At 39.8% G+C, this 12,748-nt stretch overlaps 2 protein-coding genes across 2 annotated transcripts in view; one reads left to right on the top strand and one right to left on the bottom strand.

Annotated features, from left to right (window-relative positions):
- Window positions 1–2,784: 2,784 nt before the first annotated feature.
- ncf4 (neutrophil cytosolic factor 4) overlaps window positions 2,785–12,748 on the bottom strand; it is a 29,983-nt gene continuing 20,019 nt past the window's right edge. The window contains exons 7-10 of the mRNA XM_007576261.2: window positions 10,857–10,955; window positions 7,849–8,000; window positions 6,283–6,348; window positions 2,785–3,113 (exon numbers count right to left, since the gene is read on the bottom strand). Coding sequence (XP_007576323.1) covers window positions 2,906–3,113; window positions 6,283–6,348; window positions 7,849–8,000; window positions 10,857–10,955 — 525 coding nt within the window. The 3' untranslated portion in view covers window positions 2,785–2,905. The remainder of the gene's footprint in view (window positions 3,114–6,282; window positions 6,349–7,848; window positions 8,001–10,856; window positions 10,956–12,748) is intronic.
- LOC103154839 (parvalbumin-7-like) overlaps window positions 10,984–12,748 on the top strand; it is a 35,108-nt gene continuing 33,343 nt past the window's right edge. The window contains exon 1 of the mRNA XM_016663076.1: window positions 10,984–11,089. Coding sequence (XP_016518562.1) covers window positions 11,083–11,089 — 7 coding nt within the window. The 5' untranslated portion in view covers window positions 10,984–11,082. The remainder of the gene's footprint in view (window positions 11,090–12,748) is intronic.

Raw genomic sequence — 12,748 nt, 5'->3', positions numbered from 1 at the left:
CACTTCTGAAAATGTTAAATTACAATTTTTCGTATGTTGCTCCATTTTTAAATAAATCATTTATATATTCAATTACAGCAGGGGTCCTCAAACTACGGCCCGCGGGTCTCCACATTTGGTCCGGCCCCCTGAACAATACCAGAGAGCATTCAGATTTTTTTTTTCATTTATTGTATTTTCCGGTTTATATGTGGATTTTTCTTCAACCACCAGGGGGCTCTTTAGCAGGAAGTGTGTCCTGTAAACTGTGGGTGTTTTGTTTTGCATTGCTGCCATCTGTTGGACTTTTAGGGAACTGCTTGACTTTTATGTTATTTAATCAGTACAGTTGTTTGCTAGCGGTAGAGCAGATGAACACAAGTGTCTGTTATGAACGCCGCATTACAGGTTGAATTCTTCGAAGCGATGCCTGCAACTTATACTTCAAAACGAGCCTTTATGTTAACATATGATAAATTAATATATTATAGTTACATTCTCTCAATTGAATATATACTAGTTAGTCCCAGTGACCGTTTCACTCATGGTTTTTGCCCAAGTCCTTTCTGGGTAAAAATCGATCGAGAAACGCCCCCTCCCCACCTCTCAACAAATTTCCGGCCCCCCACCAGAGAAGGGAAAAGTTATGTGGCCCTCACAGGAAAAAGTTTGGGGACCACTGATTTACAGATTCAACACAAAAAGCAGGCAAACAAAAGAAACAAGAATAAAAATTCTGACATCACAACATGGCTCCTCTCTGAACCAATGTTTTACCAGCATTTCACCGAGACGGAGCTCCAATAAACTCTCAGCAGATGTTCAGCTCCACCAGGTGTTTGCTGATTACTGCTGGCTAGTCTGAAGGAGCTGAGTGGGGGAGTCACGTGGGAGGGCTGCTCTGTGAGGAGGAAACTGCAGCTCTGAGAAGCTTCGTCCTCGAAGGCGGGGCTTGGTCCACCCAGGCGTTTACACAGCTGAATGGTTTCCACGGAAGATTAAAGGATTTCTCAATAATCATGCATGAAAGAAGTTACACTCCAGGTTTGTTTTACACATGATGTATTTTACATTATCATAACATAATGGAAAGCTAAAAAAAAATGTTGATTTTACATGATACTGCTCAGTCAGATTAACTCTAGTTATATATGTTAAATCTTGACACATTCTCAGCTGGATACTGGTCTGAACTTTGACTAAAACCATTTTGCTGTATCAATTAGGCACCGATTGCAGTTTTCTCACTGATCGCTGATTATCGATCTTTAAAATGTCTGACCTACCGATTCAGATTTTAGCCGATACCAATTGTTTTCAAGTGAAATGTCGTTAAATATAGCAAGAAAGTCATGGATTTGGCAACAGTGCGGTGACTACTACTAAGTGCAAACGTGCAAATATAACCTGACCGGCCAATCTGTCAGTCAAAACCTGTCTAATGGCAGAGCAGACGAGGACATTGGCTCATTTTTAGACCTGTGTGATTAGACGTGTAAGTACTGGCGGATCACCGATCTCCCAAAATTAAGGAAATCGGCTGGTCGATAAATCGATGCACCCTTAGTATTAATGTTGGGGATCGTCTTCCTGACGGAAGGAGAACAGCGAATAATATTTTAGGGTGAAATCCTGCTGCCACTGATGCATCACACAGGATGAGTTCACGTTCTCATTTCTCCATTGACAGCAGCGCTAATTGCGACCTAGTCATCCTCTGTAACCTCCCTCAGCTCTCCTGTCTCCGCCCCTCTGGATTCATGTCCCTTCTCTGATTCTGACACCAGAAACTGGCCGAGAATGGACTCAGAGGAGCGAACGCTTCTAAAGAAGATCCGACCCAATTAACCTATCGCACCGAGCGACTCCACATTTAGCACTTTGCTGCTCGTACCGGTGTGATCCAACGTATCCTGATCCGTCAGGTAGATCATTTTGAGACGCTGCCGTTCTCCTGGTGCAGAGCCACTGAGCTGCCTGTCTTCCCTGTGGCTCTCCCCTTGTTGATTCTTCAAGCAGAGGCGAATTCCCAGGAGCGGCTTCCTGTCAGGGTCCTCACTGTCAAAGATACGGAGCGTACCAAGTTCCTCTGCCGCATTCTGTCAGCGCCTGCAGCTCAAGTCTGCCGTGAAACGTCATTTCAACTCAACGTGTTTTAAATTACCTGCCGAGACCCGGCCTCTGTGACGGCTATAATCTTAATTCAAACCAATAATGCTTCTGAAAATATGCTGTAAAAAATACAAATAACACATGAATAAAATGTGATCTTAACTTCCAGTTTTCTGGGTTTTGTGGAACGTTTCCCACCTTTTATCAGCAGTTCTCAGTACGTTTCTGCACTCTGATGCAGTGCTGGCCTTAATAACATTCATTATATTCCTTAATTTGACGTATAGCAGCAACTCCCGAGGAAGAGCCGGTAATTATATTCCGGGGAGAGGGTGAATGTGCCTCCATGGTGGGTTATGCAGGGTGTGAGATGGAGAGAAATGTCAGGATGTCAGAGTCCCTGAGAGGGCTGACAGACAGAAATATGCAGACATGAAATGATAATGCAGGTAATTTCAGTTTACTGGAAGGTAGATGCACTTTATAAAGCACTCCCAACATTTAAAATACTTATGTTTTTACCATAAAAGTGCAAAAGGATAACGACATCTGGACATCCTCACTGTCTGAAAGAGGTTTCTGTGCGACTCAACAAGTTTAACACCAAACTCGTTTACTTTAGGACAAGTAAAACGTTTTCTTGTCCTAAAACTGCCCGCAAAAGGCTTTTAAATAAATACAAGTGTACAAGAATGATTTGAAATTAGTTTATTCTGCTAAGTGAAATGTTTGGACCCGTCAGGAATAAAACGTACAGCAGCGATCATTAGCTCCCGTACTTCCTTCTGTCTTGCGCCACGTTTAAATATTTCTCTCAGGGCTCAGAGCCGTAAACTGAGAGGTCAGAGGCCATGCTCACATGCAGTTCCCATGGAAACTGGTTGACCGGCCTCTGGACTCGGCCCTGCTGACGCCTGCCCTCCTTGATCATCAGCTGGACGTCCTCGTCGTCGAGAAGGCGTATGAGGTCGCCCTCGGGGTCGCGGTAGTTCAGGGCGATGTCGTCCACCTTGAAGACATTCCTGACAGAGAGAGAGAGAGAGAGGGAGAGAGTCTGTAATAATCTAGATGAAACATTTTCAACAAGTGTGTGCTGTAGAATTGGTTTTGACCATTTTAGATCTGTTACACTTAACTGCATTTTAGAAGGGATTTTAATTCAGTTTTAGGGTGTAACCTCTTAAAAATTATAATAATGATGTAGTTTGAAACTACAGATTAATAATCCCTACTGGACCTCCGCTCTAATCCACAACTTACTGGTACTGATGAAAGCAAAAGGAACTTTACTCGTCTTTTATACCATAGTTGCTATGAATCAATCTGAGATTAGAGCCGATTCGGCCGGTTTCTCTGTGGACGCCGGTCTGCAGTGGGCAGTCACTCGTTTCCTTAGATAGCTGAACCTGGAGCAGTAACACTCCCACAGGAAGAGCAGTGATATAATCCAGAATTTATGTAAACAGAATGGTTTTGGACCCCACAGTGAAAATGCACTAAGCTGATGGCTAATGTAAAATAAAACGTTTAGAGAAATTAAAGAAACGGGGAAAAATGTTCTGGGTCAAATAGATGAAACAAACGTTTCACACAGCAATCATGTTACTGCTTACTGAAACTGGCCTAAAGTGAGTTTGTTCCTAGAAGTATTGTTTATAGCCCTTCATAATGAACGAAAAACCCTGAGAATGAAAGAACAAAAGATTGCTACACAATTAATGTTCACTGTTGACACACCTTGGGTCTGAAGGAAGTGGTCTGCTGCTTTTTTTTAAGTATTGCATTAAAAAAGATTGATAGAAATGCTAAAAGTCAAAATAACTAACTAATTTTCCAAAAAAGAAAATGTTTTACTGTGGTCTGAAGTGGTGTTTGGCTGTTCTGAGACAGAGTTTTACACTAAGATGAGGTGGTTTTTCAGCTGCATCCAAATTAGCTTATTTCGCAAAACTGCAATGAAAACACTTTTTTTTTTTTTTTGCACCACGTGAGTCACATAATCAACGACCGGATGTTACTACTGGCGGAAATGACAAAGAAGACAACGACGGGAAGTGGTAGGAGGATGAACTTATTCATGTGTGATTTTAGTTGCATTTCTTATTTAAAGGAAAAACTGCCACTGTGAAATTGTTTTTTTGTTTGTTTTTTTTTTTAACATTATCTTAACAGCAAAACAAATTTTGTGAACTACTGCCGGAGGTAGACACCGGTTGCCTAGTGACCAACCGTGGATTGAATGTGTCAAAAGTTAAACTAGAATAAGACTTTTAATCAATTAAAATTGCTGACTAATTTACACTAACCCCACCCCCAACTCAATCACAGCCTCTTTCCTTTTCAATAAAGTGTTAATATTTCCTCTTCCTCTAAATCCCATTTACTCATTTTACAGCATCACACCCTCACTCTCTAATCTGCCTCTCTCCCTCTAGTTATCAGCGCTGAGCCGTATTAAAACTCAAGAGCAGAGTCTCATCCGTCCGACTCCGGGGCACAATAGCCCCAAACACGGACAAACAATAATGAGCAGATAAGCAGAGGAAATGAGCTGATTATAAATAGAGGAGGGGGGGTTCAGTCGTCGTAGCACTCACCTATCTAAATGAGCAAATAATGAGAGATGGAGGGAGAGAGGATGCATGAAAGAAAAGGGGACAAAGAAGAACAGACAGCCAGTGAGGCGGTGGAGGAGAAGAACGGTCCCAAAGGAATTTATTTTGATTGATTCTGATGATTGGAAAGTGGTAAGTATTGCAGCACATAACGAGGTCAGCGAACAGACCGTTAGCCGCCTTAAGATATAGAACATCATCGCAAGATAGGCAGAGACTGAGAATCAACTCACATCAGCAAAACTAAGAAATAAAAACAAACGCCTTGTAAAAGTACTAACACCCACTTCCGTTTTGTTTTTTTCATTTTTATGACATTACAGCCAAACTGGAATGCCTTTGACTGGGATGTGATTGAGTAACAAAATGTGTTCATTGATAACAGTGCACCTGCAGGTTTCAGCAAGTCGATTTTTCAAGACCTTTTTTATGCCACCCTGAATAATACTTCAGACAAAAAAACAAACTAAGAATATAGGATGGTTGGGGGATTATCAATCTTGGCAAAAACCGTGAAACTTCTGGGTCTGTTTGCAGCTCTCGGCAGCAGCTTTGTGCGTCACACGCTGCCTGTGTCACGTTTAAAAGGGAAAAAGTTTTTTGCGCTTTGCCTCATTTTGGTTGGCAACAGAAATGAGTGAGAGGCGAAAATTAATGTCATCCATCCAACTGGCGATAAATTTGCCCATGATAGAAGCAAACACTTAACTAGCTAGTAAGGTTATATTAGTAGCTAGTTAGCTTTAGCCTCAACCACCTCGAGTCACAGAACGCCACAAAGATTTCTGCCCACTACTACTTGTGCGAGAATGTCCGTTAAATAGTCCTGTCACAACAAAATTTAAGACGTGTGATTAATGTATTTAAGGCCAATGTGACATTTTTAAGAAATTTTAAGAACTTGATTTTACACACACACACATTTAAGACTGCATAAAACTTTTAAAAGATGTGACAACACCTTATAAAAAGTGATAAAGTGTTTTTTTAAAAATAGGACTTGAAAATGAGTTTGCAGCTCCCACTTTCTTCAGAAAAACTGGATTTATCCTGAGATTAACACACTGAAGAATTTTGTAAAGAACTGGTTGCACTGACAAAAAGTTCAAAAGATTTTCATTCTTTTTGTGCAGCATATAGAAGTGAAATTATTTACCTATCTGAATGAGCACTAGAGGCGAAGCCTAGATGAATTAGATCAGCTGTCAATTGAATAAATACGTTTGGATGATTTCAGTTTTAATAACAGCAGAAAACAGATTTTGTCTCTCATTTGCAGTAAGAGGCAAATGACACCCGACTCCTCCTTCACACATGGAAAAATATCCATAGCGTGTCCCGAATCTTCACCCCATTGTTCCACCAAATAAGCCATTATCACATATCTAAAAGGTGTGAAGTTGCACATGATACCTTTACCTCTGCACAGCTTATGAAACATATAAGAGCAACACCTATATTTGTGTTTCCTCACAGCGATGCAAATGCAACAAGCTCTTACAGACGTCAAATTCTCAGTTTTACCCACAAAAACGTTGAACCGGCACAACGAAAGCAGAAGCAGCACAGCGCTCACCTCATGCGGCACACCAGTTCGCTGTACGTTGGCTGGATGGTGAGCGCCTCTTGTACACACACGTCTCTGTGAGAATGGGCAAAGATGATCAAAAATTAGCCTGTAAAGATTCACACCTTAATTACCAGAGACGGAAGGAGAAACAGTTAAATTCCACAGTGAGGACGATGGTTTTTATTGTCTTATTTCAGTAGATTTTAAGTGGTGCAAAACAAAGTCTGTCAACCTCAGACAGTATACAGGTTCCCTGTTGAGAGCAGACAGCCACCTTTGTTCTGACCATCTGCACCTGGAGGATGTCTGCAGTAGCAGTACTGTTTAGAAATACAGTAGAAGTCATATATTTACATACATTTACATTTACAGACAGGTTGCACCATGACGTCCAGCCCTCATCTCCCTGCTGGAGGGCAGAAAAACCTGCTCACCAACAATCACTACTCCATTTTTTAGCTGTCAAGCTGACAACACAACACACTGAGTCTTAAATGTGCAGGTGAAATATGAAATAAAAAGGGACTCAGTGTTTTAGTTATCAGGGTTCAGGGTCATCACATTTCACAGGCCAGGAAAAAGCTTGACGGAAAAATAGCAAGTGAGAGGGACGTAGCTCAGTTACGCTAGCTTGACTGTAGACATGCTGTGTAATTCGGTGTGTTTCGGTTCGGTTACACACACCGACTCTCTGACTGATCATCAATAGAGCAGATGTTGAGCTAATCAAACAGCACCACTTATTAATTATCACAAAATAAACGTCGAGCCTGAAAACATAAAACTGTAACAGACTGAATGTCCTGTTCTTTGTGTGAGAAACATTCACATGTTTTTGGTGTTAAATCCCGATAAACTGGAACATAATGTCTGACTTGTCATATAGAGGAGCTGTTGTAAGTCAGTTGCTATGGTAACGGCTCTGTGTGTGTGTGTGTGTGTGTGTGCGTGTGTGTGTGTGTGTGCAGCATAGACGAGACAGTGAGCAAAAAAAATAAAATAAAATAAAAAGAGTGGTTTTGAGTTGTTCTTTAATGGTTCTTCTGTATTATTTTTCCCTTTGCTGTGGAGCAGAGCACGATTAACAACACCACCATCTCCAGGTTTCATTTAGTTAACAGAAGTTTTCTACCGCAACAACGCTGCCATGAGCGGCATGTAAAAAAATTGTGTTTTTGTCCTCCAGCATTGTTCACATGTGTAAAATTTCCTGATGAAAGCAATAATATGCAACATGTCTATACTAATCCTGTCTGGAGGAATGGGACAGAAATCCTGCAAACTGTTGGAAGAAACTCGTGAAAGGACTTAATTATTACTAAGGAAATGGATGTAAACATCTGAATTCAAAGAATAATAATAATTTAAAAAATCTTCTCTGGTATTTCAGAAACAGAAATGTTGGAAAATCTAAACGACCTAAAAGACGAAATGTTTAGTCTGATTAAATGTCAGGAAGTGAGAAAAGAGGAATGTGTCTTTCTTTTGCAATAAATGTGAATATCTAGTACTTCATGTTATACAGAGAGCAACAATAAAACACAAGAAACGTCGTCGATCGATCAAACCGACCTGGTTTCCACTCCGGATGGGGTGAGCAGGAAACAGCGGAGGCAGCTGTAGGTGTGGCCCCCGCCTTCACCCTCAGAGTCACTTTCTGGGAGGGGCTTAATAATCTTCACAAAGGATTCTGGGAAAATACCTGTTTGATTGTTCACCGTCCCCTGAAGAAAATGAGAGAAGAGAGAAACACTGATGTGATGAGGAGAGTCTCGGAGGATGGAGGTAATTCAAAGAGAGAAATGAGGAAAAAAAAGAACCCGAACAGATGCGCAGCCAGAGAGGCTTGGTGGAATAATTAGGCAGCTCATAACGTGCTGCTCATGTGAGAGGCACTTGGCGCGGTCGTAAAGCTCCGTTAGCACGGCCGTGATATCTGAGCCTGTTAGTCTGGAAAAATGAAAACCATGTGCAAACTTTCACAACATGAGCCTGAAATCAATATTTGACTCAAAGAACTGTGATTGGACAACACAGAGAGGACAAATCAGATACATATTAAGTGAATGCTGCCTGTCTGTAAAAAGAAAAAAATAAATAAAATCATTAAGTTATAACTAGAGTTGTTTTGGAACCGTGTTACGGTTGTTTCACGCCAAGAAGGGAAACAAACCAATTTTAATTTTAAACGTTAAGTGCTCTGGATCTATGTTTCTGCAGGTTTTCTTTATATCTATTGAAGATTAATAAAAAACAATGTTTTAACTAATTTTCAGTCAAACATATCTGTCCAGTGAACCTTTGTTTCTTTTTTTTTTTTATTATTTTCATTCAGTAAACCCAACCTGTAAATGAGACAGCCATTAAAAGAGCCTGGATGTTTAGGCGCAGTTTCTTGTCTCGATGAAATATGTTTCTTTCATTTATTTTGTTGAATCTTCAAAAATGACAATGGCTTTTTTTTTTTTTAATGGAAGCTTTTCTAGTTTCCATTACAAATTCATGCAGAACTTTGTCAGTATTCTGCTAATGTAGAAAAAAAAAACAATCTCACAATTGTGGCGTTTCCATTAAATAAGAAATAATTAAAGGTAGCTCTGCTTGAGACAGAAAACAGGATTTTAGCAGCAAATTCTGCATGTAGAGGCACAAATCATTGTTTTAGGTCTTTAATTTCATCAACACAGGAGATTTATTTACTGCATATACAATGTAGCTGGTTTCTTAGACCTAACACTGTTTATTCTTTCTTTCACTTGTCCTGATGTCTCTTTTTCTTTAAGAATAGAGTAAAATAACATCATAATCAGATGCAAAATCAATGGATAGAAAATATCCAGAAATAGCTTGAAGGAAAACTGATCTGAACCCTGCTGAAAGATTACATCAAAGTTTTTCTCCTTGGAAGCAAACCTGAAGAAATTCAGACTGGTTCAACACTTTTGCAGAACGTTGTGCTGCGTTTGTTGGCAAGAACGAACGGACCAAGGTTTTTATGTTCTGCCTTTTTGGATCCAATTCTGAACTCCCGTTCAGGTTAAGTGCCTTTTCCTCCTCCATGTTTATTCTCACTCCATCACATCAGCTTCCACCTTTTGTTTCTTTCTCCCACTCACTTTCAACTCTTGTTTCTTAACTTTACATTTTCTTATACATATCATGCTGCCTCACTATTTTTTAATATTTTTATTTTAAGACTGACCAGAATTTATTCCAATTATATTGCTTGCCGACGTCTGTATTTCAGAGTCGAGCTGCTAATTAAAATGTGTGATTTTGGATGGCAGGCTTAGCTTCTAATCAGACCGTTTATTATCATTATTATTATTTCTCATTTAATATCTTTTTTCTGTCTTCTCTTCTCACTGTTATTCATTCTAACATCTCTTTGCTCCTGGATAAGAACAACACTTTTGTGTTTTCTGTACATCCATGTAAATCTAAATAAATCAGATTTATTTCCACAAAGAGGAAACCCATAAGCATTGCTAAAGAAGCTCTGCTTGGATACATTATTATTATTTTAAGCCACACTTGAACCGGAAATGACATCACAGGCGTCTAACCAGAGCTAATGTGCAAAAGTTGCTCAGTGGTCAAAAGTTGGTTTTGGAGTTCCACCGGGTGTTTGCTAATTGCTGCTGGCTAGTCTGAAGGAGCCGAGTGGAGGAGTTGCTCCGTGAGGCAGAAGATTGGAGGCTGCAGCTCTGAGGAGGAGCTTCGTCCTTGGAGGCGGGGCTAGGTCCAACCAGGCGTTTTACATAGCTAAATGGTTGATACGGGAGATTCAACCATTTAGTTTTGCTTTGATTCTTTGCATGAAAGAATCAAAGCGAAACTCCAGGTGTGTTTACATTAGAACATGATGTAAAGCTCAAAAAAGTTTATTTCACATGATACTGCCCTTCTAAATAAAAAATCACATTCTTCAACAATTACAATAAACTGTCTCATGTTTAAAAAAAAACATGCAAGTTGTCTTTTATTTTTTCAAAATATTATACCACGTTACATGAGTTTTAGTGAGTTTGGCTCCTTAGATTCTGCAGGTTGTGAGGTTTTCTCCATTATGTGTTTTATTAGTTGGACAGAAGTTCTGATTTGGTTTCCATCTTTCCACATTTAGCTTCTTTCTCTTACATAAAGGATGAATTTTTTGGAGTGCGTCGCTTGTTGTAATGTGAACAAACTGTGAGGTTTTCAGAGTTGGTCATTTTACTTTATGGCCCAACTCAGCTTCAAAGTTCTCTACAACTTTATCAGCTTTGTTCCTTGGTCTTTATGACGCGGTTGGTTCTTTCCTTTCCTCCTACAAACCTTGAATAACTCAAAGTTGGACTTGGTTGCCCTTTTATTTCGTCAGATCAAAATGGATAGTATACGTTTCAGCACTTTTTAGATTTTTAACGGCTGCCAGCTCCACTGTTTTTTTATCAATTATTTTTTATCCTTCTCTGTTCCTTTCCATCCACCTCTTCTTCTCCTCCAACTCTTTTTGCCTCCCCCCACCTCTCACGCGTTCCCTCTCTCCCTCCTCCGCTCTCCGTCTCTCCCTCTCTCTCCCCGCTCTCCGTTCTTACCTCCAGCCAGTCGGCATTGACTCGTCGCAGCAGGAAGATCACTTCTCCCCTCTTCAGGTTTAACTCTGCCTTGCCGTTCCCGCGAAAGTCAAACATTGCCTGAGACGAACAAGACGGGGGGGAGGAAAAAAAAGAAGATTTAAAAAAGCAAGTGAGTGAAAGAACGAGAAGAGAGGAACAGAGAGAGTCAGAGCGAAGCAGGCGGACTGAGCACCAAGAGTGAGCAATGACGGGTAAGACTTCACACACTTTTTAGTTTCTGGAGAGTGATGGGTGAGTGTTTGTGTGTGAGTTAATGAAGGATGTAAATTATTCTGCTTAGAAAATTGAGGTTTTTGCTCAAAAGGTGGAAACTGATACACAAATACCATGAAAATTACAATTTAAAAATGAAGGCACGGTAAAATAAGTTGAAAATTCAGAGTTCAACAAATTATTTGAAGACCAGTTCAAATATGAACTATTCTACCCAAGACTGACAGAGAAACAAAAGCAGCAAGTTGACATTTTGGTGTCACCTGGTGATATTTCTTAACTGGAATCTGTTAAGAAATAATCAGTATTCCCAAACAAAAGGAGAAATGTATCCAGTTAGGAAGCTGAGGCCATCAGAGGTACAATCTGTGACTGAGCTGCTACATGTTCATGGAATAGATGCAAAAACTGTGTAGGTGAAGAGCAGATGTGAAAATGCTGGAAAGCAATAAAAGGCGTTTTGTAAAGGTGGATGAATTCTTAACCTCCCAGGTTGTCATTAGTGTGTGGAATAAAAGCCTGTCAGAGTGAATGTGCATGGAAAGTAGAGCTCACCAGACTCCATTAACGCATTTTAGACAAAAAAAAATAAAAAAAATAAAGCCTTTTAGACAGACCCACTCACACAAACTACTTCATTCACCATGCAACTTTTTGGCCACAATTTACCTAAAAAATAAATCCTTCTTATGTTCATTTTTGTTTTGAATATCTGCTGAAGTCAAGCTTGAAAGACTAAGAGAGGCAAAAAAAAAAAGCAGCAACAATAAAGAGAGAAAAGGCAGAGAGAATTACAACCGTGACCAAAAAAAGAACAAGGAGCAGTAAAAGCAGTGGGAGGGAGGTGCAGAGGAGGAGGAGGAGGATGAAGAGTAGGAGGAAAAGGATGGTGGGTAATAAGAAAAGTAAAAGTTAAGCAGAGGTGCAGCCAGCGCTGCAGAGAGTTGATCGATGCTGCTTGTTTTTATGCTGCTTGTTTCACACAGAGAAATGGTTATGGTACCATTGGTGTAACAACAATGTTTCTGGAATAAAAGGGAAAAGGGTTATTTTTGTAATTTGCAATATTATTGTAGCTGAAAAGGACAAAAATAGGCAAACGGATCAGGTCAATAGAAATTATGATTATTTAATTGGAAATCAGTTAATTTTTTTGACTGATAGTTGCTTTTTATGTGTTGCAAAAGTGACATTTTGTAAATTCGTTTCAGTGGGAAACTAACCTCATTTTTAACTTTAAGTGCAGTTTGCCTCCACTTTTTACAAGTCTGTCTCACCTGAACATGTTTTGTCTTCATGTTTCTGCACAGGTATTGTAATTTTGCTAAACTTAAAACATTTAAAACATTTGTTTTCTCCTCTCCAGTTTTACAACCTCAAGAATGTCAGCTCAGTTTATGCTAATGCTAATTTATAAAGATTAGGACCACATTTGTGTTTGCTATTTACAGAGAAGACGATGGCTTTTACACAGGAAATGGATGTAAGAGGTGGAGTGTGACCAATAACCTCGCTGTGTAGTAACATGTTGACTTGCTTTGGCGCCAGTAAGAGGTAGATTTTTTTTTTTTTTTTGGGCCGTATTGAAATTGGCTGATTGTGCAAAATTCCAATGGAAACACTTTATTTGCATCACA

Source organism: Poecilia formosa, unplaced genomic scaffold, assembly GCF_000485575.1.
Source record: "Poecilia formosa unplaced genomic scaffold, Poecilia_formosa-5.1.2 Scaffold403, whole genome shotgun sequence".
Classification (NCBI taxonomy): domain Eukaryota; kingdom Metazoa; phylum Chordata; class Actinopteri; order Cyprinodontiformes; family Poeciliidae; genus Poecilia; species Poecilia formosa.
This window is presented reverse-complemented; position numbering and strand designations above follow the sequence as displayed.